The 21,203-nt window shown below is 37.7% G+C and overlaps 1 protein-coding gene across 2 annotated transcripts in view; it reads left to right on the plus strand.

Moving 5' to 3' along the window:
• The window catches only part of AOPEP (aminopeptidase O (putative)), a gene marked incomplete at both ends in the record, with an annotated part of 347,198 nt that overhangs the window by 220,343 nt on the left and 105,652 nt on the right, over positions 1-21,203 (plus strand). For both annotated transcript variants that reach the window (XM_084237515.1, XM_084237516.1), the window contains 3 exons: positions 732-834; positions 2,012-2,119; positions 18,167-18,210. In XM_084237515.1, coding sequence (XP_084093641.1) covers positions 732-834; positions 2,012-2,119; positions 18,167-18,210 — 255 coding nt within the window. The remainder of the gene's footprint in view (positions 1-731; positions 835-2,011; positions 2,120-18,166; positions 18,211-21,203) is intronic.

Below are 21,203 nucleotides of genomic sequence, written 5' to 3' on the forward strand. Positions count from 1 at the left end.
TCATAAGGCATAACAGAAAACACCCTGATAGAGAATAAAGAGATACTGATTTCAGTCCTACTGTTACCACAAATCAAAATAAGCCATGATATCTTGGATGCATTAATCCTAGTGTGCCTCAGTTTCCCTTCTCTCTGAAATGAGTAGGTTGAAATATGTGATTACTAATGTCACCAATTGTTCTGAAGTCATGGGCTTCTATGATATTTGGTGGTTTGTTTTGTTTTATATTTGTTTTTTTGATGTGTGATTCTAAAATATCTTGAGTACAAATATTTCTTAAGGGGTCCTTAATTACTAAATGCAAGCCAACAGACGTGGGTAACATTGGAGCTTTCAGAATATTTTTTTTAAAAATATGTTTTTTACTCGTCCAAGTAAAGCTACATTTTCCATTGCATTTCGTAGTCCATCATTCCCACCAAAATGAAAGCGTATCGGTTCTTAAATAATTCATAGTAAAGCTTGAATTCCTTGAGGGTCTGGCAAGCTTTAACCTTGGAAAAGATGATATAAAATATTGCCAATGGCCAGCCTCAAGTTGCCAACCCAAATATAAATCTCTCCTTGTTCAGTATATGAATTTATAATGTAAACTGTTTTTAATTATATCTGGACTGTTGAATAGAATTAAGGCACTATTGAGCTACTCTGAAAATAAGAAATAATAGTGTGGTTTAATCAATTCAGAATGTGTTAAACTTAAAGAAAATTTTACTATATCATTTTAGACCCAATAAAGAGAAAACTGGGCATGTGAGTGACTCAGGATCATCTGTCATCAAACATGGGCTCAATCCAGAGAAAGCCTTCATGCAGGTTCATTATTTAAAGGTAAGCACATCTACATGGCAGAAGTCAGGAAATATGGGGGCACTTTTTAGGTTAAACATGTAAACAATAAAGATTAGTAACATGACTGAGGCAAAACAAAAAAATCACATTGAAATGACATTTGAGGGCACCTGCACCCCTGTGTTTATAGCAGCACTATTTACACTAGCTAAGCAATGGAAACAACTCAAATGCCCAAAAATAGATGACTGGATCAAGAAGATGTGGTACATATACACAATGGAATATTACTCAGCAATCAAAAAAGACAAACACATGCAGTTTGCAGCAATATGGATGGAGCTGGAAGGGATCATGCTCAGCGAAGTAAGTCAGAAAGAACAAGAAAAATACCAGATGGTCTCACTCATAGCAGAAATTTAGAAAACCTAAATAAGGGACCAGGAAAAAGACTAATTAATACAAAGTAAAAATCAAAATCAACAAGCAACTATAAACCAGAGACACACTATGGGGAGAGGGGAGGCAGGCAGGGAGAGGAAGGATTAGGGTCAAAATAAGGGGGAGGGGTGCAATTGTATGGGAATATAACCAAAATGAAAATGCATGCATTGTGCAAAAATGAAAAAAATAAAATAAAAAGAGCTATTTTATGCAAAAAAAAAAAAAAAGAAATGACATTTGACTAGGCAGATAACTGATTGTCAATGGTTACAGCATTCATGCACCCCAAATAAGGCCCCATTTGGAAGGCATGAATCAAAGGCAGTAAAACTATATACCCTGCCCTGTACCCACCTTCTCCCTGCTTCATATCACTTTTGAACAGCAGAACCTTAAAAAAACCTTTCAGGTACCTGCTAAAAAACAGGAGTAATAAGGAAGTATTTTAAGTTGTAAAGACCTTTCCTACTAGCTGAGAGAGAGAAACGTGAGCCTGTCTCCCCTTTTGGTGCTTGATGGATATCCAGCTCTCATGGAAACCAAGGGAAAACAAGATGGTAATAACATTACCAAATGAGTTAAAAACAAAATAGTCAGTTCTTAATTTCTAGACCCAAATTTGCTTGTAAGAATATAGAGGTAAGTCTGGGACAGCTCATACAGAACGTTCTTGATGTGCATAATGTGCTGGTGGGTAAATTAGAATTGACTCTGTGAATATTTTTCAGATGAAGCCATGACAGGCATCCTTTTTCCCTTCTTCTTTTTCTAGGGCTATTTCCTTCTCCGGTTCCTTGTCAGAAGAATTGGAGATGACACCTATTTTTCATTTTTAAGAAAATTTGTGCATGCTTTTCATGGGCAGTTAATTCTTTCTCAGGTAATTTATGGATCCTCTTGAGTCCATGATATATAATTGGAAAGGGTGTGACTTTGGGGACTAAATTGTGTAGATATTTAAAAGCAGAGGAAAGATTTACAACTTAGTGCAATAGGAAAAATAGAAAGTTAATGAAATGAATGCAAGGAAGTGTTGTTTCAGGATAGGTGATCTCCCTGTACTTTGGGGACAGACTGTAACCCAAAACTGTCCTGCACGGTCATGTAGACAGTTGCACCTTAGCTGACCTTAAAAACAAAACAAAGCAATCCTGCTCTTCCCTCTCCAGAATGATCTTTGCAAGGTTAATTCCTTCTTATTCTTTCATCTTAACTTGAATGACAATCTCAGAGTCATCCCTGCCAAACAGATGTGCATCCACCCTGTTACTCTCTACCCCTGCCCTTTTCATTCCCTTCATTATTCATAGTGTTATTGTCTTTCATGGGCCAGTTTGTCTCTTTTCTGTTTCCTCCATTCTATATATACATTCAACAAAGCCAGACCATGTTTTATCTCCCCAGTACTTAATATATGACTGGCACACAGTAGGTACACCATGTGTATAGATGAGAAACTAATAATAACAAGAAATGTGCAGACAACCTGGTCACAAAACTCTCAGAGAAAGATTATCAGCTTGTAGTGGGAGTGAGTGAACTGCACATAACAAGAAAGTAAACAGAAAGGAAGGCTGTGATAACAGTGTTTATAGCTGGTTGGTAGGAGATGACTGAAAGGTATTTTTGATATTCCACATTTATGTTCATGTACGACTTTGAAGTCACATTATCCACAATGTTAGATGTAGAGGATATGCATGTATAGTGTGAAAACATGGAGGGAAATCATCAGAGTAACAAGACTAGATTGAAAGAGAGCTGTATGGGTGCTATAGAAGGTCAAAGGACAGGTAGAGGACAGGTCGTTGCCTGAGTTCTCACCTGCATGCGTGCACAATTATAAGACCACTCAGGTTCAGGAAACAATGACAATGGGGTTTATTTAGCAATCAAGGAAAACAAAGAGTTTCTAAGGCTACAAGTGGCTGGCTATCTTACCCCAGATAGTGTCCACAGTGTCCAAAAGTCTGGAACAAAAAGATTACTTACTCAAGACGGCACTGTCCTGTCAACAAGGACCTGGAGATCATGGCACACTGGCAAGCAGTGAGCCAGGATCCAACTTACAGTGGCAGCTAGAGGTGCTCACAAATTGGGTCACTGAGATGGCACTGCAGCAGCTCATAACAACGTTCTGAAGGTCCAGTTGGATAGCACCATATGGTGAGCAGACAGCAAAGGAGGCAATAGCACCAGGAGATGATGCCAGAAGATCAAAAGTGGTGGACAGCTCCCAGGTGACCCAGAGTGCCAGTCCATTGTGTGGCTTACCATTCCAGTCATCAGGAGACAATGTCAGATACTCCATGTTAACAGCTCTCAAAAGTGATCCGGACACAGTGATGTCAGTCAACAGTGCTGGACACCACTGGCCAGTAGTGCCAGTTACTAGAGATACCAATATTTAACAATTCTTTGTGAGTTGTTGGCCTATACCAACAACAAACAGCTTTTTAAGACACCAGGCCCAAAGCCTTTGGTGTGCCTTTCAGATATCAGAGGCAGGACCAGAGGCAGGTGTTGCCCCCCAGTCTTTGGCTTCTTTTTTTTTTTTTTTTTAAAGATTTATTTATTTATTTGTTTGTTTATACAAGCACTGGGTACAGTCAGAAGCGTGGGAGGGTGAGAGAATTCACCAGAGCCAGAGCAGGGAGCAGAGCAGGCAGAAGGACCGAAGTACACTGCTGCGGGGAGCAGCGGGCCGGCAGGAGAGGTCTGCGCGCCATGTGGGACCCTCCTCCGGTTGCTGGGGAGCAGCCGGGGATCAAACCGGCGCTGCAGAGGCTGCAGGCAGCTTTGCAACCCAGCACTCAACCGCTGCGCCACCAGGGAGGCTTTGGCTTCTTTCTTTGGAGGTCAGCTGCCGGTCCTTCTTCTTTCTTTTGTCTTCATTTCTCTTTCTTCTTCAGAAACTAGGAACAGAGCCTTTAAACTGACTTCTGCAATGCCTTATATCCAGTTTCAAGGTCCTCCACCCTACCTGCCTGATTGGACCATTTTCAATTTTAAGTGACCGATTAGACTATTTTTAGGAACAATCAGCTCATTCTTCATTTTTGATCCAAATAATTAATTAACTTATTGAATATGATTGGTTCATTTAGCTCACACCTGATTGGTCTATTCTATGATCCAGGCACCAATATAAAAAGGAAAACTGGTGCCTGCGCAGTCCCAACCTGCCCTGACCTCAGGAAGGGCTCATGGGCTGTTAGGCTCTGAGAACCCACAGCCAGAGCCAACCTCAGTGGGGCCAGAAGCTCCCTGCACCTGGTAGCCCTTCAAGGGGCTGGGTGTAACAATGTAAAGTGGGGGAGGGTCCTGTGGCAACACTGCAGGATGGACCCCACTGGGAAGCTGCTGTGTTGGCCTGGGACTCCATGAACTTCTATTCTGCCAGTGGCTCCAGGGAGCTGCAGCACTGGAGCTGGCCCACTGGGGTCCCATGCTCTTCCCTGCAGCCTTGAACCAAGAACCATGGGGCTAGCCATTTTCTCCTTTACTGGAGCTTGCTCCTGCATAGGGTATCCTTGCCTCTGTAGCCCCAGTGGGGCAGCATGCCCTAGGGCAAAGTGGTAAGGGAACCCCTACCACTGGCCAGCACTGCTGATCTCTCTGTACAACCTGAGCCCTAGTAAGTCCACAGTAAAATGCCCGACACCCACTGCCTCTGTACTCTCGCAAGCAGCTTCTGGGGCCAAGCACGAGAGCCCTAAGGTCAGGGGTGGTAGAGATAGGGACAGCATGAGTGTGTGGGGAGGGTAGCTCTGGGATTCAAACCCAGCTACTGCTCTCTCTAGGAATCTAAGTATTTGGAAAGGCAACTGAAACTCAAAAATCTTATATGCTTGGTTGACTGATAAATTTCTACTACTAACAACTTCACGTCAAGAGACTGCAGTGTTAAACCAGTACATTGCATTTACTGTGACTTCTGAAGTTATGATTTCAGCTTCCATGGAACTCTGAGTGCTCCCTCAAACAAATCATTTAATTTTTCTTTTATTGATCTCTTTTGAATGAGATTATTGTTTTATCATAAAGCTTTATTGAGATGTAACCCACATACCGTAAAATTCACCCTTTTAAAGAATACGAGTCAGTGTTTTAGTATATTCACAAGGCTTTGCAGCCATCATCACTAATTTCAGAATATTTTTATCATTCCCCAAAGAATCCCTATATCCATTAGTAGTCATTTCCCACCTCCTCCTCCCCTCCCCCACAAGTCCTAGGCAACCACTAACATAATTTGTTTACTCTGGATCTACCTATTTTGAACATTCCATATAATTGGGGTCTTATAAGATGCAGCCAGTCATATTGTATGTAACAGATATCAGTACTGCATTCCTCTTTCTATATTTTAATCTTCATGTGATAAAACATGCTTAACAAAATCTGCCATTTTAATCAAGCTCGCATTGTAATCATGCTCGCAATCATTGTCACCAGCATTCTCTAGAATATTTTCGTCTTCCCAAATTGAAATTTGTACTCATTAGACAGTAACTCCCCACTCTTGCCTCCCTCCAGCCCCTGATACCCACTATTCTACTTTATCTATATGAGTTTCACTGCTCTGTGTACCTCATATCAGTGGACTCATACAATAATTGTCCCTTTGTGTTTGGCTTATTTTGCTTGGCATGTCTTCATTGTAGCATGTGTCAGAATTTCCTTCCTTCTAAAAACTGAATATTCTATTGTATGTATGCACCATGTTTTGTTTATCTAGTCATTTGTCAATTGATATTTGAGTTGTTTCCACTTTTGGGGTCCTGTGAATAATGCTGCTGTAGACATTAGCACAATATCTGTTTGAGTGTCTACTCTTAAGTTCTTCTGAGTACATACCTAGAAATGGAATTAAAAAAAAAACTCTATTTTTGGGCATTTGGGTTGTTTCCATAGCTTAGCTATTGTAAATAGTGCTGCTATAAACATAGGGGTGCAGGTGCCTTTAGAATTAATATTTCTGTGTCCTTTGGGTAAATACCTCGGAATGGAATTGCTGGATCATATGGAAGCTCTAGGTTTAGTAGGTCAAGAAATCTCCACACAGCTCTCCATAGTGGTTGGACCAGTTTGCACTCCCACCAACAGTGCAGGAGAGTTCCTTTTCCTCCACATCCTCACCAACATTTGTTGTTGCTGGATTTTAATATGTGCCATTCTCACTGGTATAAGATGGTATCTCATGGTAGTTTTGATTTGCATTTCCCTGATTACAATGATGTTGAACATTTTTTCATATGCCTGTTGGCCATTTGCATTTCCTCTTTGGACTGGACAAAGAAGATGTGGTACATATACACAATGGAATATTACTCAGCAATCAAAAAAGATAAACTCATGCAATTTGCAGCAACATGGATGGAGCTGGAAGGGATCATGCTCAGCAAAATAAGCCAGAAAGAAAAAGAAAAATACCGCATGGTCTCACTCATAGCAGGAATTTAGAAAACCTAAATAAAGGAGCAGGAAAAAGACTGATTATAATAAAGAAAAAATCAAAATCAACAAGTAACTATAAACCAGAGACACAATGGGGTCGGGGGAGAAGAGGGGGGATTAGGGCCAAAATAAGAGGGGGAGTGGGAATTGTATGGGGAATATAACCAAAATGAAAATGCTTACATTGTGCAAAAATGAAAAATGATGTAAGAATTATATGAAATAGGGCCTCCCTGGTGCAGCAGGTGGTTGAGCACTGCACTGTGGAGCTGTCCGCAGCCTCTGCAGTGAGGGTTTGATCTCAGCCAGTGGGCGAGAATCCCACTTGGCGAAGCAGACCTCTCCTGTCTCTCCTGCAGTGTATTTCTTCAGTCTGCCTGTTCTGTTCCTGCTATGTCTCTGGTGAATCCTCTCATCCTCCCACACATATGGCCTGTACCCCGGTTCTTATATAAAAATAAATATATCTTTAAAAAAAAGATTTATATAAAATAAAATAAAATATAAAAAAAACTGTCATGCCATTTTCCACAGTGGTTTTATAATTTTCCATTCTCACCAGCAGTGCTCAGGGCTCCAGTTCTCCACATCCTCACCAAAGCTTTTTTTCTGTATTTTTTATTATAGCCATCCTAGTGGGTGTGAAGTGGTATCTCATTGCAGTTCTTACTTCCATTTCTTACATAGCTGATGATGTTGAACATTTTATCTACTTTTTATTTTCTTAAGGTAACATTGGTATATAACACTATATGTTTTGGGAGTATTGGTTCACACTTCTTCAAATGCATGTTACTACATCACTGCCATTGCCAAAGTTCCAATAACCCTTCACCACAGTTTACTGTACCCTCTTCAACATTTGTCCCACCTCCCACTCCCCATCTGGTATCCGCAGTTCTGTTGTCAGAATCCAAGACCTTGATTTGTTCCTTTATACTCCATCATGAGTGAAATAATGCAGTATTTGTCTTTCTCTTTCTGATTTACTTCAATTAGCATTATGTCCTCAGGGGATTGTTACAATGACAGGATTTCATCTTTTTTATGCCTGAGTAGTATTCCATTGTGTATCTATACTACTACATCCTCTTATCCAGTCATCTGTCAGTGGGCACTTAGGTAATTTCCATATCATAAGTATTGTAAATAGTGCTGCAGTGACATAGTGGTACATATCTTCCCAATTAATGTTTTTATATTCTTGAGATAAATACTTAGAATTGGAATTGCTGTATCATAAGGTAGATGTATTTTTAATTTTTTGAGATCCCTCTGTAGAGCCTTTCCAAAAAGGCTACATCAGTTTACATTTCTATCTGCAGGATATGAAGTTTCCTTTTTCTCCACACTCTCACCAACACTTGTTTCTGGTTTTTTTCTTTTTAATATGGGCCGGATCCCATTGTGGTGCTTCACAGCACCACACTGTGAAGCAATCCGCAATCTCTGCAGCATGAGTGCGATCCCCAGTCTGCCTAACCCACATGGCAAAGCAGACCTCTCCTGTCTCGCCCACTGCTCCCCTCAGCAGTGTGTTTCAGTCAGTCTGCCTGTTCTGTTCCCCACTTTGTCTCTGGTGAATCCTCTTACCCCCCACATCTCTGGCTTGCACCCCACCTCTTATATGCATAAATAAATCTTTATAATAAATAAATAAATATTTATTTATTTATTTGTATTAAGTGGGAAGAATACTTCCATAGTGCAATGAAACTTGGGTCCTTCTTTCCTTCCTTAATATTAAAAGGCATTGAAGTAGTACATACTGATATATTCCAAGTTGTCAAATCCTTCAATTTACTAAGATGAACTGAAATTGTTGGCCCAACTCACATCCATGTGAGAACCTAAAGAATTTACATTGCCTGTAGCTGCTTCATACCTTATAAAAGATAAGTGGATGCTATTGGTATTACAAGACTGCAATCTTTTATTGAAATTTTTTTGTTAATATTCTTATTCATAAATTAGGATATGTCACTCAGTATTAGGATATATCACTCACTATTCCATCCCAGTATTATTTATTGACACAAACTTATCCTTTGCTTTGTCACCAGGTTCACAGGACTAAATTTTTTGCCAACTTTAGTCTAGCATTTAAAATCTTCCTGCCATCAGGGATCATGCTCAGCGAAATAAGCCAAAAAGAAAAAGAAAAATACCGGATGGTCTCACTCATAGCAGGAATCTAGAAAACTTAAATAAGGGACCAGGAAAATGAATAACTATAAGAAAGTGAAAATCAGAATCAACAAAAAAATATGAAACAGAGACACTTTTGGGGGGGTGGGGGGTGGGAGGGGAGGGATTCGGATCAGAAGGGGGGGGTTGCAATTTTATGGGGAATATAAAAATAAAATTTATTATTTAAAAAAAAATAAAACAATTATGGATAGTAAAAAATAAAATAAAATCTTCCTGCCATCAAATGCCCAGAAACCCTTAATGTATAGAGGGCAGTCTTTTTTTTTTTTTTTTAAAGATTTATTTATTTATTTATTTATACAAACACTGGGTACAGTCAGAAGCACAGGAAGGTGAGAGAATTCACCAGAGCCAGAGCGGGGAGCAGAGCAGGCAGAAGGACTGAAATACACTGCTGAGGGGAGCAGTGGGCAGCAAGAGAGGTCTGCACGCCATGTGGGACCCTCCTCCGGTGGGTGGGGAGCAGCCGGGGATAGAGGGCAATCTTTTGATAGCAACATTCATCATATACCAGGAATGTAAAACCACGAGTGAACAGCAAAAAGATTAAAACAATTCTTATTTGCTTCCCAAAGGCATGATTTGTCAGATTCTCCCTCTCTATAAAGATAGATGGATAGAGACCACGTATAGTATAGTATAGTATAGTATAGTATAGTATAGTATAGTATAGTATAGTATAGTATAGTATAGTATAGTAATGTGTGCATTAAATTAATGTCTTCAAAACTTGAACAAGGTGATTCATTTGCATGGTTCAATATGAACTGCTTCAGATGACAATATCAGATAATAAAGAGAATTTTAAACTCAAATTAACATGTACCCCCCTAAAACTGGCCACCTCAAAGTGGGGTATTGATATAGAACTGATAGATAATGAGACATAATCTTCCTTCTTTTTGTGTTTGAATTCTGGAGAGTTGTTCTGACCTTGTAATGTCTTGCTCTCTTGAGGTCTCATATTTCCATGTATTATATATTTTGTCTGCCCATTTTGCATGAGAGCTCCCTATTTTATTTTTATTTTTGCTATCTTTAGCAGTAATGTAGTAGGTTAAATTATTTTACTGTTGAAATAGTACTGTGGTTTGGTTTTGTTTCATTTTCTTTTTGTTGATTTCTGTGCGTACTCATATCTGTTTTGTAATTGCAGAGTGGTTAGGGTCTTGGAAGGATCCAGATGTTGGTGTGAATGAGTTAAGGTGGGGCTGGCTCATTTTTGTGCTATCCCTGATATCCTTCCTCTCTGGGGTTTGGAATGAGAGACTCAGCAGTTACTGTGCTCTCAGTGTACCTCACAAGGTAATCACCAGTCCCAGGTAGTAGGAAATGGGAATGCATATCAGAATGACTGCTGTGTTATGATCTTAACTGGGGACCCAGTCTGTGTGGAGTACACCAGCTCCTCCACAAGGTTTTCCACTCCTTCATGGAAGTGTACTTCCATACAAAGTCTGCTCTCTCCTCCACAGGGTCCCTTGCTTTACCGACAGCCCTGCCACCTGTGTCCCCTACTCCAGACTACCACTCAGGTTCCTCTCTCCACCCACCTTTTGTTCAGTGTAGCATGAATTTCCTCAGTGTTAACCCTGTTGAAGTTTAAGAGGTCTTATTGTGTTGGGCTTGCTTCCAAGACTTGCCTAATCATCACTGCGGTCTTCAACTGCCTACCATTTGTGGAGATGCTTCCTAACCCCCATCCTGGGGCCTACTGGCATCTGTCAGGGCCTATCACAGTGGGTCTGCTTCCAGAACCTACCCCATGTCTCACTGAGTTCTGTAGGTGCCTATTAACTGTTGGGGCTGCTTCAGGATCCAGCCTGGAGCTTACTGGGGTCTGTTGGGGCCTACCACATAAGGGCTGCTTGTCAGTTCCTCTCTGATGCTTATGGGGCTCTGTGAGCCATGGGGGCTCATCTTGCCTGCCTAGGATACCTGCTTGGTAAATTTCACTGCTCTCTGGGGCCCTCTTGCTCTGGACATTCTTCTTAGCATGTGCTGTAACTGTCTGTTTTCCTTCAGGAGTTATTGACTGTTCAGTTCCAATCTCACTGTGAGTATAAGAGGGTGAGCCGTGTCTACACTTTGCTGACATCTTGTAGCTCTCTTCCTCATTATGGTTTTGATTTACATTTCCCTGATGATAAGTAGTGATGGACACTTTTTCAAGAGCCTGTGGGCAATCTATATGTGTACTTTCTGGAAGTGTCTATTTAGTCTGTCTGCACATTTTTGATTGGATTATTTGTTTTCTTTTCATTGAGTTGTATAAGTCCTTTGCAAATTTTGGATATTAGCTTCCTGTTGCATGTATAATGTGGAAATATTTTCTCCCATTCAGAGGAATTCTTTTTATTTTAATGATTTTTTTGTGCAAAAGCTTCTTAGTTTGATGTAATCTTATTCTATTTATTTTTTTTCTTTTGTTTCCCTTGCTGTTGGAGTCCCCAAAGACATCTATAGACCAATGTGAGGGAATATATCACCTATGTCTTATTCTATGTATTTTAATGCTTTAAGAACTCAGCATATTTTCATGTGCTTATCAGCCACTTGTATATCTTTTTTCAAAAAATATCTTTTTAGATCCTTTACCAATTTTCTTATTTGATTCTTTTATTTTTGTGTCATAAAGAGTACTTTATATATTCTGTATTCAATTTCCTCAGATATATGACTTCCATATTCCATATATGATTTCTCTCATTTTGTGAGTTGTCTTTTCACTTCCTTGATTGTGTCCTTTATAGCAAAAGCTTTTTCAATTTTGATAAAGTTCGATTTATCTTTTTTCTCTTTGGTTGCTTGTACTTAAGGTGTTGTAGCTTGGAAACCTTAACTCCATTAAGGCTGTAAAGATTGACTCCTATGTTTTCTTATAAGAATTTTTTTTTCTTATTTTTTCCCCTAAGGTGGGGCGCACTATTCCTGCAGGTATTGTAATACCAGGTCTATGTGTGAAATGGATGGAGCAAGCTCCTATTCATCTCCCTTCTCCAAAAATCCATTTAATATATGGATTAAAGAGCATATCAGATATTAGACTGATAAGAAGGTAATACACTTGATCTTAGCCAGAAGACTGAGAAGTAATTGGTTTTAGGTGTTATAATTAGGTTTCTGATCCATTTTGAGTTAATTTTTGTATATGGTGTGAGGTAGATGCTCCAACTTCATTCTTTTGCATGTAGATATCCAGTTTTCCCATGGCCATTTGTTGAAAATGCTATTCTTTCCCTCCATTAAATTATCTTGGGATATTGTAAAAAATGAATTGACCATAAATGTAAGAGTTTATGCCTGCACTCTTAATTCTATTCCACTGGTCTCTATTTCTGTCCTTATATTAGTGCCATAGTAGGTTTGGATATTATTGAATTTTCAACTGACATATTCATTTTTAAAAATCAAGCAATACAGGAAAATACAAAAAAAAAAAAGAATGTAAAATAGCATTCAATATCTTACCATCCAAAAATAATCTATAATTAATATTAGGTGAACATCATTACAGAAATTGCACTTTTTATTTCTCTATATATGTTCTATATGTATGTATTGTATATGTGTGTGTGTTTAATGTGTATCTATACACATATATGAATAGAAAGATATAGTTGGATATAATTGTTTTAAAAAGAATTATATGTGCTTTTTAACAAAATGTTCTAAGTTTTGTTTTACTTGAATTTAATGAAAAAGATACTAAAATGACTGCCTTGAACTTCAAAAAATTAAGAGAGCTATTATTTCTTAAAAGATTCTCTGTGATTAAGAAACATTACTAAAAGTCTTTGAGTTTGAAATTGTTATATTTTCTTTTTAGCTATTTTATTTTTAGAGAACATCACTTTATTCACTATTGTAAAAGATGAGGAAATCAGCAGTTATAGACATCTACTACTTTCCCCCAATTTTAAATTTTTCTTATTTATTGTTTTTACATCAGCAAGGCTTATATCATTTATGGCATGTGCTATCACCATCATTTTCACAGATGTATAGTGTTATCTCTGTATTTAAAGAATTTCAGTATTCACTACTAGTCATCTTACCATTCTTCTATATTCATGAATACTTTGTTTTGATTTAAATGTTTGTTGGCTGAATGTCACTATCAAATTGATGTTCAAGTTACAGACTCACTACTTATGTGGCTTCTGAGTTCTTATATTCTTGAGAATGTATGCCTGTTGCTGTATATTTAAATTATAAACTGGTTGGGTATAATATTCTTGGATCACATTTTCATTTCCTTAAAACTTTGTAGACATTGCTCAATTGCTTTCTGGCATTAAATCTTGCTGTAGAAATTTCTGAAGTCAGCTTACATTTTCTTCTTTATATTTCTGAAATGACAGAAAAATTCCATATCTTTGAAGTTTAGTAATTTAATTAGAAAATAACTTGGTGTCCATGATCTGCATCAGTGTCTTTTCTTGGGAAACAGTGCATTTTCAGTCTTCACTTCCATTCTTCCTTATTTCAATAACATTGTCTTAATTCTGTATTTGAAAGCATTTTTTTTCTTTGAAGATTCTGTACTTCAGTGTTACCAGGTATTATGTTATATCATCTTTGCTCTCAAACCTTGTTATTTTCTAATTACTTTTTTCTTTTTGTTATTCATGATGTGTATTTATCTCAAGTAACATTGTTGTTAATCATCATTAATGTTTTTATAACATAATTAACATTTTCTTTAATGTCTATAAATTTTTTCACTGTTTTTATTTTATTAGTACTCCTATGTGGATGTAATTTTGGTCCTGAATTCACTTCTGTCACTTTGAAACCTCTCTTCATGTCATTCGTTTTGTCATCTTGTCTTTGAGCTTTCATTTTACTCAGTTTATGTTATTGTGTTCTCTTGACTTTATTTTATAGTGTAAAGCACTCATGGAGGATTTTCTTCTGTTCCTTGGGTTGTGCTTTTTTCATGATTTTATGCATTTATTTTTCTTTTTTCTTTCTGTGGGTTTTATTGTATTAATTTGCATAATTGCCATACTTTTCTTCTTGCTCATCCTCACCATGGGCAGCACTATCCTGACCTTTTATTTCTTCTCATAGAACATTATTCTTGGTTCTCAACTGTTCTTAGCCATATTTTTCTTACCATCTGAGCTACAGTTTGAAGCTTGGATACTATGCATGTGGGGAGCAGAAGGGAAGAGCTCCACTGGAGCTGTTTACATCTTTGTTGCAAAAATTTGGCTCTGTTAACTCTTTGAAATTTTGTTAAAGTCCCCAACCAAGATTCTGTTCACTTAATTTGCATATAGCTTTTCCCTATTACAGGCACTCCCCCATTGTTCTTCCTTTTCAATTTAGAGTTCTAGAACCTGAACAGTTCTTCAAAGTGTGTCATCCTCTGTTGTTTATTTCCCAGGATTGCTCATTTCTCTCCAGCAAACATTTCTGGTCCCACTACCATTAAACAAAAAAAAAAAAAAAAAGGAGGAATTATAAAGATATTCCTATTTCCTTCCAAATTGTGTGGGTATTTGTGAGAATTTGCGGGGTTTGGGCAATTCACCAGTCTCACTTTTGCTAAGCATGAGGTTGGGGGTGGTACAGGGAGAGGGTTGGAGGCTGGTGTTGGAATCTTATGTTTCTTTCCTTAGTTGTTTCTTTTTGAAGTTTATGCTATGAGGCTGTACTTCTTTCCTTGTTTAGATGCTGCTGGTGAAGTTTTTACTGTGTGTATGTGTTTGTGTTTTAATGGATGGTGGTTTTTTGTTATCTCATGTTAGTTATTGATGAGAAAGGATATGATCCCATTTCTTTACTCAGAAGTCCATCAGTTTCTTCTTTTTCCACTTACTTCTTAATCCCTTCCCTTCTTACTTATTCAGCATTTTGTACTATCATTTTTCTAGCCCTCACTAAAACTGTTCTCTTTAGCTTAACAATCACTTCTTCCTTAACATTTTATTTCTCCTCAACTCTTATTCTGTTAGCCCTGTCCTTGCTTTAATAGATTTTCATTGTTTTGTCTCTCTATCTTCCATTCCCCATGACCATGTTAATTATTCATAAAACAGGAGACAGAAATTGCTAAGTCTGTGTAATTACAAAGTCAGAGTATCCAGTAGAATCAACATGTAACTGCTTTTTATTGAATACTTCCACCAGGACTACAAAACAATTACCAATTTAGCCATGTGCCAGAATCAATGTAGTTTTTGTTGTTGTTTTTTTAACTATTTAACTAATTTAGCTTGTTCTGACCTGATTAACATATATTCAATAGATTATTAGGAAAGTAGGGAATGAAAAAAATATTCTTAAAGGATATATTTTTTGACTGGAGTATGGGTTTAAAACAATTTCTAAGGATCTAGAAAAAATTTCATCCCAAGCCTTTTTGAAAACAGGCAGGGTTTTAGGGGTGGGGGTTTGTCTTTGGGTTTAATCATTTTTTTTTTTTTTTGGAATACTATAGAAGTGACAAACCCCTAGCATTTATTGTTAATTAATTTTGTCAATGATTCTAGAATCAGCCTTTGTTCCTCCTTGTTCTAATATAATTTATAAGTTGCTTTCACAAAACTGCAAATACTCTAAAGGGAAGAGTGAAGATGGATGAAAGAATTGAAAAAGTAAGGAAAGGAATAGTCATAAAAGAAATCTTTTTATGTTGTGGAGAGTGACATAAAGCTTCTAACATGAGTCTAATTCAAGGACACATGCCAATTTACAAACAAACAGGAAAACTAGCATTTCATTAAAGATTAAAGATTAGGTCTATGAAAGGAGTAGAAGAAGGAAGTAAGAAGGTCCACTTGGGTTGATTCCATTAACTGATAACACAGAGATTGTCTGGCTGAAACCAAAGGTCTTCTTGGGTTGGCAGAACCCAGGACAAAGAAATATTAAGTACTATAGATAAACATTCATCTAACTTATAGGAACACAGGCATTGTGTCATAGAAAACCTCAAGGTGTTGGGTTTCATGAGCCAGTATGATCCCCTAGACCTGTTTTCCTGTCTTGAATGGCTACCTGTTAGGAGGTGGGACATCTCTCCCTCTTTAAAAAGAACCAGTGTTACTTAGGACCCTCCTGCACTTTTCTTAGCTTCACACAAAATTCTAAATGTTATGTTTTGCAGTCCTATAAATATCCAGTCGTAATTGGGAAATGCAAAAGTACAGAATTAAGGTTACTCTGAATTTCTTGTTTCTCACAAATTTAAATTCTCCCCCTTACCAGTGAGTTAATGACCCCCCCCACCACCACGTGCGCGCACGCATACACACACACACACACACACACACATAATTGGGCATAAATTACTGAACAAATAAAGGATAAGTTGATATGGGCTATAAGAAAATAATGAAGTGAAACTAGTAAGACATTATAATTACACTACTTGGACTTTCAAGAAGGAAGAATGCTGTTATTAAGCCAACAAAATATTTACCAAGTTAATTTATTGATATGAGATTGTGATAAATGAATTTCTAATTCAACAATTTTCACAAAATAATTATTAAAAATTTTAAAACATTGCTATTTTTTTCTCCATATATCCACTGCAGGTGTTAAGAAGGACTTCATATGTGAGGCATTATTATATTTAGTGTTGTGCCTTTTCATTTTGACTGCACGATGCATGTTTTTAATACTAGTTGTATTTTTTATTGTTTATTTTAGATGAAGCACAATAGACAAGTGAAATCTTGGAAGGAGAACAGAGATTGCAAGCAATAAATCTTCATTAGTGCCTTAATAGGGAGATTTTACTGGAAGAAATGGACCTAAATACTCATAAACACATAGAACAGGGTAGCTGGCTTCACTAGTGCAGTGATCGCTGTGCTTAGGGAAAAAAAGCACCTTGTCATACAAATTGTTTGCAGATTTCTATTCCTTTGTAATTCCATCTGTTTTTAATACAAAGGTCTGTGCTGAGCTTCCATTTCTCACTCTAAGTTAAGTGGATCTCATCAGAACCCTGCACTATCCCTGTATCTGCAGACTTGGTTGAGGAGGAAGAAGGGAGGGGGGGACTTCAGACAGGAGGGACACATATTTGGCAATGTAGTATATAGGTTTACCTATGTGCCCTTTTTAAAGACCCATTTTTAAAAACTATTTTCAATTTATTAAAAGAAAACCTGCAAGTATAACTTTTATTTTGTTCAATATCAAGAAAGTAAAAAATTATACTCAGTTTTTCATGTTCTGCATTTATCCAAAATATGTCATTTCAACCCTTCAGCTAGCAAATAATTAACTCTAGACTTATCTATTTAGCAAATAAAAATGCCCAACATACAGTTAAATTCAGATTTCTGAAAGCCTAAATTGAAACCAAATCAAGATTCCAAAATTAGATAGCTGGATAAAATTGGTCATAATACTCAAGGTACAAATTTAATATCAATGTGATTTGGAACATTCATACATGAATTTTTATTAGGTCTTAATGGTACTGTGGCCACATTTTTAAAGAGTCCTTATCTTTGAAATGTGTATTTGCTGAAACATTGATTGGTGAAATTATATAATATTTGTAATTCACTTCTAAATAATACTACAGGCCAGTAAGTGATTGGATGGGCAGATTGGCTGTGGGTTGATGGGTATGTGAAAGTTAATTATACTCTTTTTTCTACTTTTGAATGTGTTTGAAATTTCCACAGTAAAGAAAAATGGGTACATGTCATGTCTTTATGTTATAAAAAAATTTTATGATTGAAACATCCTAAATGTCATACAATTGAGGACTTTCTAGAAGAGACTACAGATGGAGGCAGGGGCCTGTGAACCATTTTTGGAATTGTGACATTTTTGTTCCACCATTGCGATATTAATTTTTTTGATTTTTGCCTTTATCTTTCCATGGAGCAGTGCAAGAAAATTGCGTGTTAGTTACAGGCTTGTCAGTGGAGATTGTTCTGTATATAACAGGATCGCTAGATAAAGCTCATGAAGAGGAGAACAAGGTTAAGTAGATAGGGATAGTGCTTTCTGCCATGGCCAGCCAACACAAAATAAAGTAAACTGGGTGAGGACAAAATAATATTACATTTTTCAATGTGTTTGTGGTTTTTATAAAATAAATCTCTCTAACTGATTGAAGCCCTATAAATTAATTGAGTATGTAGTCTAATAAGTCAGCTTAAGTCTAGCTCAAGGTGAGCTGTCAACAACTGAGAAGGCTTCATCTATGACATGATTCTAGGCAGAGTTGCTAATTGAGGGCCATCTTTAATGGTTTGCTTTTATTCAATTCCAGGATTTCCTTCAAATGCTGTTGGAGAGCATCCCAGAAGAAAAACGGTGAGGACCAATTTAGGAATTGAGTCCAGTTTTACTTTTAATATAAAAAATGACTCTTCCACTGTTTGACTTGTTACAACGCAGAAAGTTCAGTCTTCCTCTCAACAAAGTCAGAGACCTATCCTAGCCAGAGGTAGTCCCATGCTTTAGAGACGAGCCTATGTGGATATTGGGAACCAACATGCACAACCAGGGAGCCCCAGAGTCAGAATCCCCCAAAGTGATAGAAGAGGCAAACCAGAACAACCTGCCATCTCAGTGGCTGTGGAGAAGAATGGAGAAGAGAAAGTTCTCTGTCAGTGTGGCTCCAGTTAACATGACAATATAAGGAAACACTGTTGAATTGAAAATGTAGAGTGGTAATAAGAGATTGGTATTTGAAGTCAGGCTTTCCTAGATTCTAACCTTAGAATATGATAGTCAGAGCAACTTACCTTATCCCTCCGGATTTTAGTTTTCCACTCTCTCTTGTAGGGCTGAAGGAGGTTTAAGGAAATAGCATGTGAAAAGTAGGTATGCAGTTAATGATTGATACAGTATAACCTTCTGTGTACCAGGCACTGGGTATGGTATCTACATACAAAAATCATTTCATCCTTATAGCACTCTTATCATCATCACCATCATCATCATCATCTCAGGATGATTACAAATCAACATTGTTGGATATGGAGGTAGTTAGCCTTCAAAACAACACTATTTTGGTGCATTACATTTCTCTCCCTATTTTTCCAGTAAAAGGACTGAGAACCAAAGACTGAGTAAGCAGCTGGGGTCTCACAGCTGTGTGTGGTAGGACTGGGATTTTTGCTCAGGCAACCTGGCTCTGAACCTTCTCCCCTTGTCCACTTATTTCAAAGGAGGAAACCAGGTCTCCCAGAGTTAAGTAATTTTCCAAGATGGCTGAGTTAGTATTGAAGATGTATTGATTAGAATTACATCTGTCTGGCTCTTGTTTCCTTCAGTAGGATTTCACTATTCTGAAAAGAAAGAATACACACTTCCCTAGAAGTGACCAGTTGTAGGTTGGCTGACCACCTACAGGGATTCATAGAGGAGGTTTAACTCTTACATCAAAGGTTAGAATAATTACATTCTAACCCACTTCTGCTAATTTCCTACCTTAATTTAGGCACTAAAAGTGAACACCCTGAAACATAATTTCTAATTGCCAATTTGGCAATTCAAATGTTCAGGGAATTTGAATCTTGAGAAATTAAACATTTCTTTGAAGGAGAGTCAACATCACTGTTCTTTCTGACCCACAGTTTAACTATGCTTTTATGTTGTAAGAGATTTCCAAATGTGGAAATGAATTATTTCACACAGACAAAGACTTAGATCCATGCAAAGTCAGAAACCTACTTGTTGATAGACCTGTCTTCCATCTTCCACAATTAACATACCCATGTTATTTGATAAATTCCTTTATTTTTACATCTTCGTGTTTGTGTCTTTTGATGCTAAGGGAAGTGTTATCCAGGGACATTGCATGGCTAAGATACTAGATTTTCAGCAGGTTGCACAAAGGAAGTATGGCTTGCTTTGGAAGGTATGAAATGCTTCAGGTTCACCATCATTTCTTTTTAAGCAGTCATATCGGTTTCCTTCATCCAAAATCTTGTCAAATATGATCATTATACCCAAGTCAAGAACAACGGTTTACCTGCAAGCTGTTCATTTTCATTTTCTTTTGTAAATGCCTTGGAATAACTTTTCAGGTCCTCTCATAATGGAGCAGTTTCCATAGGCTATAAGCCAAGTCACTTTCCGAGTGATGACTATGCATTCCTCAGAAGAGCTTCTTAGACACAAATAGATCCATTTTCATGGAAACAGCAAAGTACATTTTTAGTTTAGGAGGTCTTCTTTCTTTTCATCCTCTTCCTAATAAGGTTATAGAGTTCCCTTGGAGTTCTCTCAGTCCTCTGGCTCTGGGGAACTGGATTTTATCATTGCATTTATTGAGCTGCACATTGTGGGCCCACCAAGAGACTTTTGTTATAATTGTGAAAGTCAAGAGCAGCAGCTAAGTTCAATGGTGGCCACTGACCACCAGCTTCACCCTTTGAGAGAATACATCTCTCCAATAGGATCTTGATTTGGTTAGCAGCTTCAAGCTTCTTTTAAAAATTCCCCTGAAAAGCAATATTCCTACAATGAACCTCTTTTAGCAAGTAAACCAGAATATTTTCAAACTCCAACATCTTCTTTCCTGCAAACTAATCTCAGAATCTGATCCAGCTATTAAAACAGTTTATTCTTCTTCCTGTGAAGCATACTGTACAATTTATCTAGGTCTTCAAAGGCCCCACACCTACCCCTGAGTCTAATATTTGGTCCTATTGTAAATTGATCCTTAGTCATGTCTATTAGGCACATGCGCCTCTGAATAGGGCAGGGTCTTCAGATTAAACCAGCCAGTTAATATTCAGGGACTAATGTCCTATGTGTCACACTACCTTTATGCTCTTCTATTTCTTCAAGAAATACAACTGTTCTATGGAGCACTGCTGTACCAGAGTTTATGCTGAACACTAGAGAACAGAAAAGAATAAATTCTATGCTGAGCCCTCGGGAACTCCTAGTCAACCCTGAAGACACACATGAAGTAGATAATTATGACTTAGTGGAGAAAGTATTCAGGGGAACTTCAAAGTCCTGAATCCATAGAGAAATGTCTCATTCCTCATCTTGAGTCTTTATAAAACAGTGCCAAGGAGGGGAAAAAGTCATAGTTTCTGGGTTCTCATCTATGTGCTCAAAGTTGCAAGATACCACTCAGGCTCAGGGTGCAACAACAACTCCCAATCTTAACAAAGGGGAGGTTGGGATGAAGGAAGGAAGTTTATAAAGCCACAAATTACTGGCTGTCCAACTCCAGATATTTCCCAATAGTCCAAAACAAAGGCTGTTCCCTCAAGATGGCAATGTCCCTTTGATGAGAGCCTGAAACTGATAGCACACCAGTAAGCAAAGGACCAGGATCTGAC

This window comes from Talpa europaea, assembly GCF_964194135.1.
Source record: "Talpa europaea genome assembly, chromosome: 7".
NCBI lineage: Eukaryota > Metazoa > Chordata > Mammalia > Eulipotyphla > Talpidae > Talpa > Talpa europaea.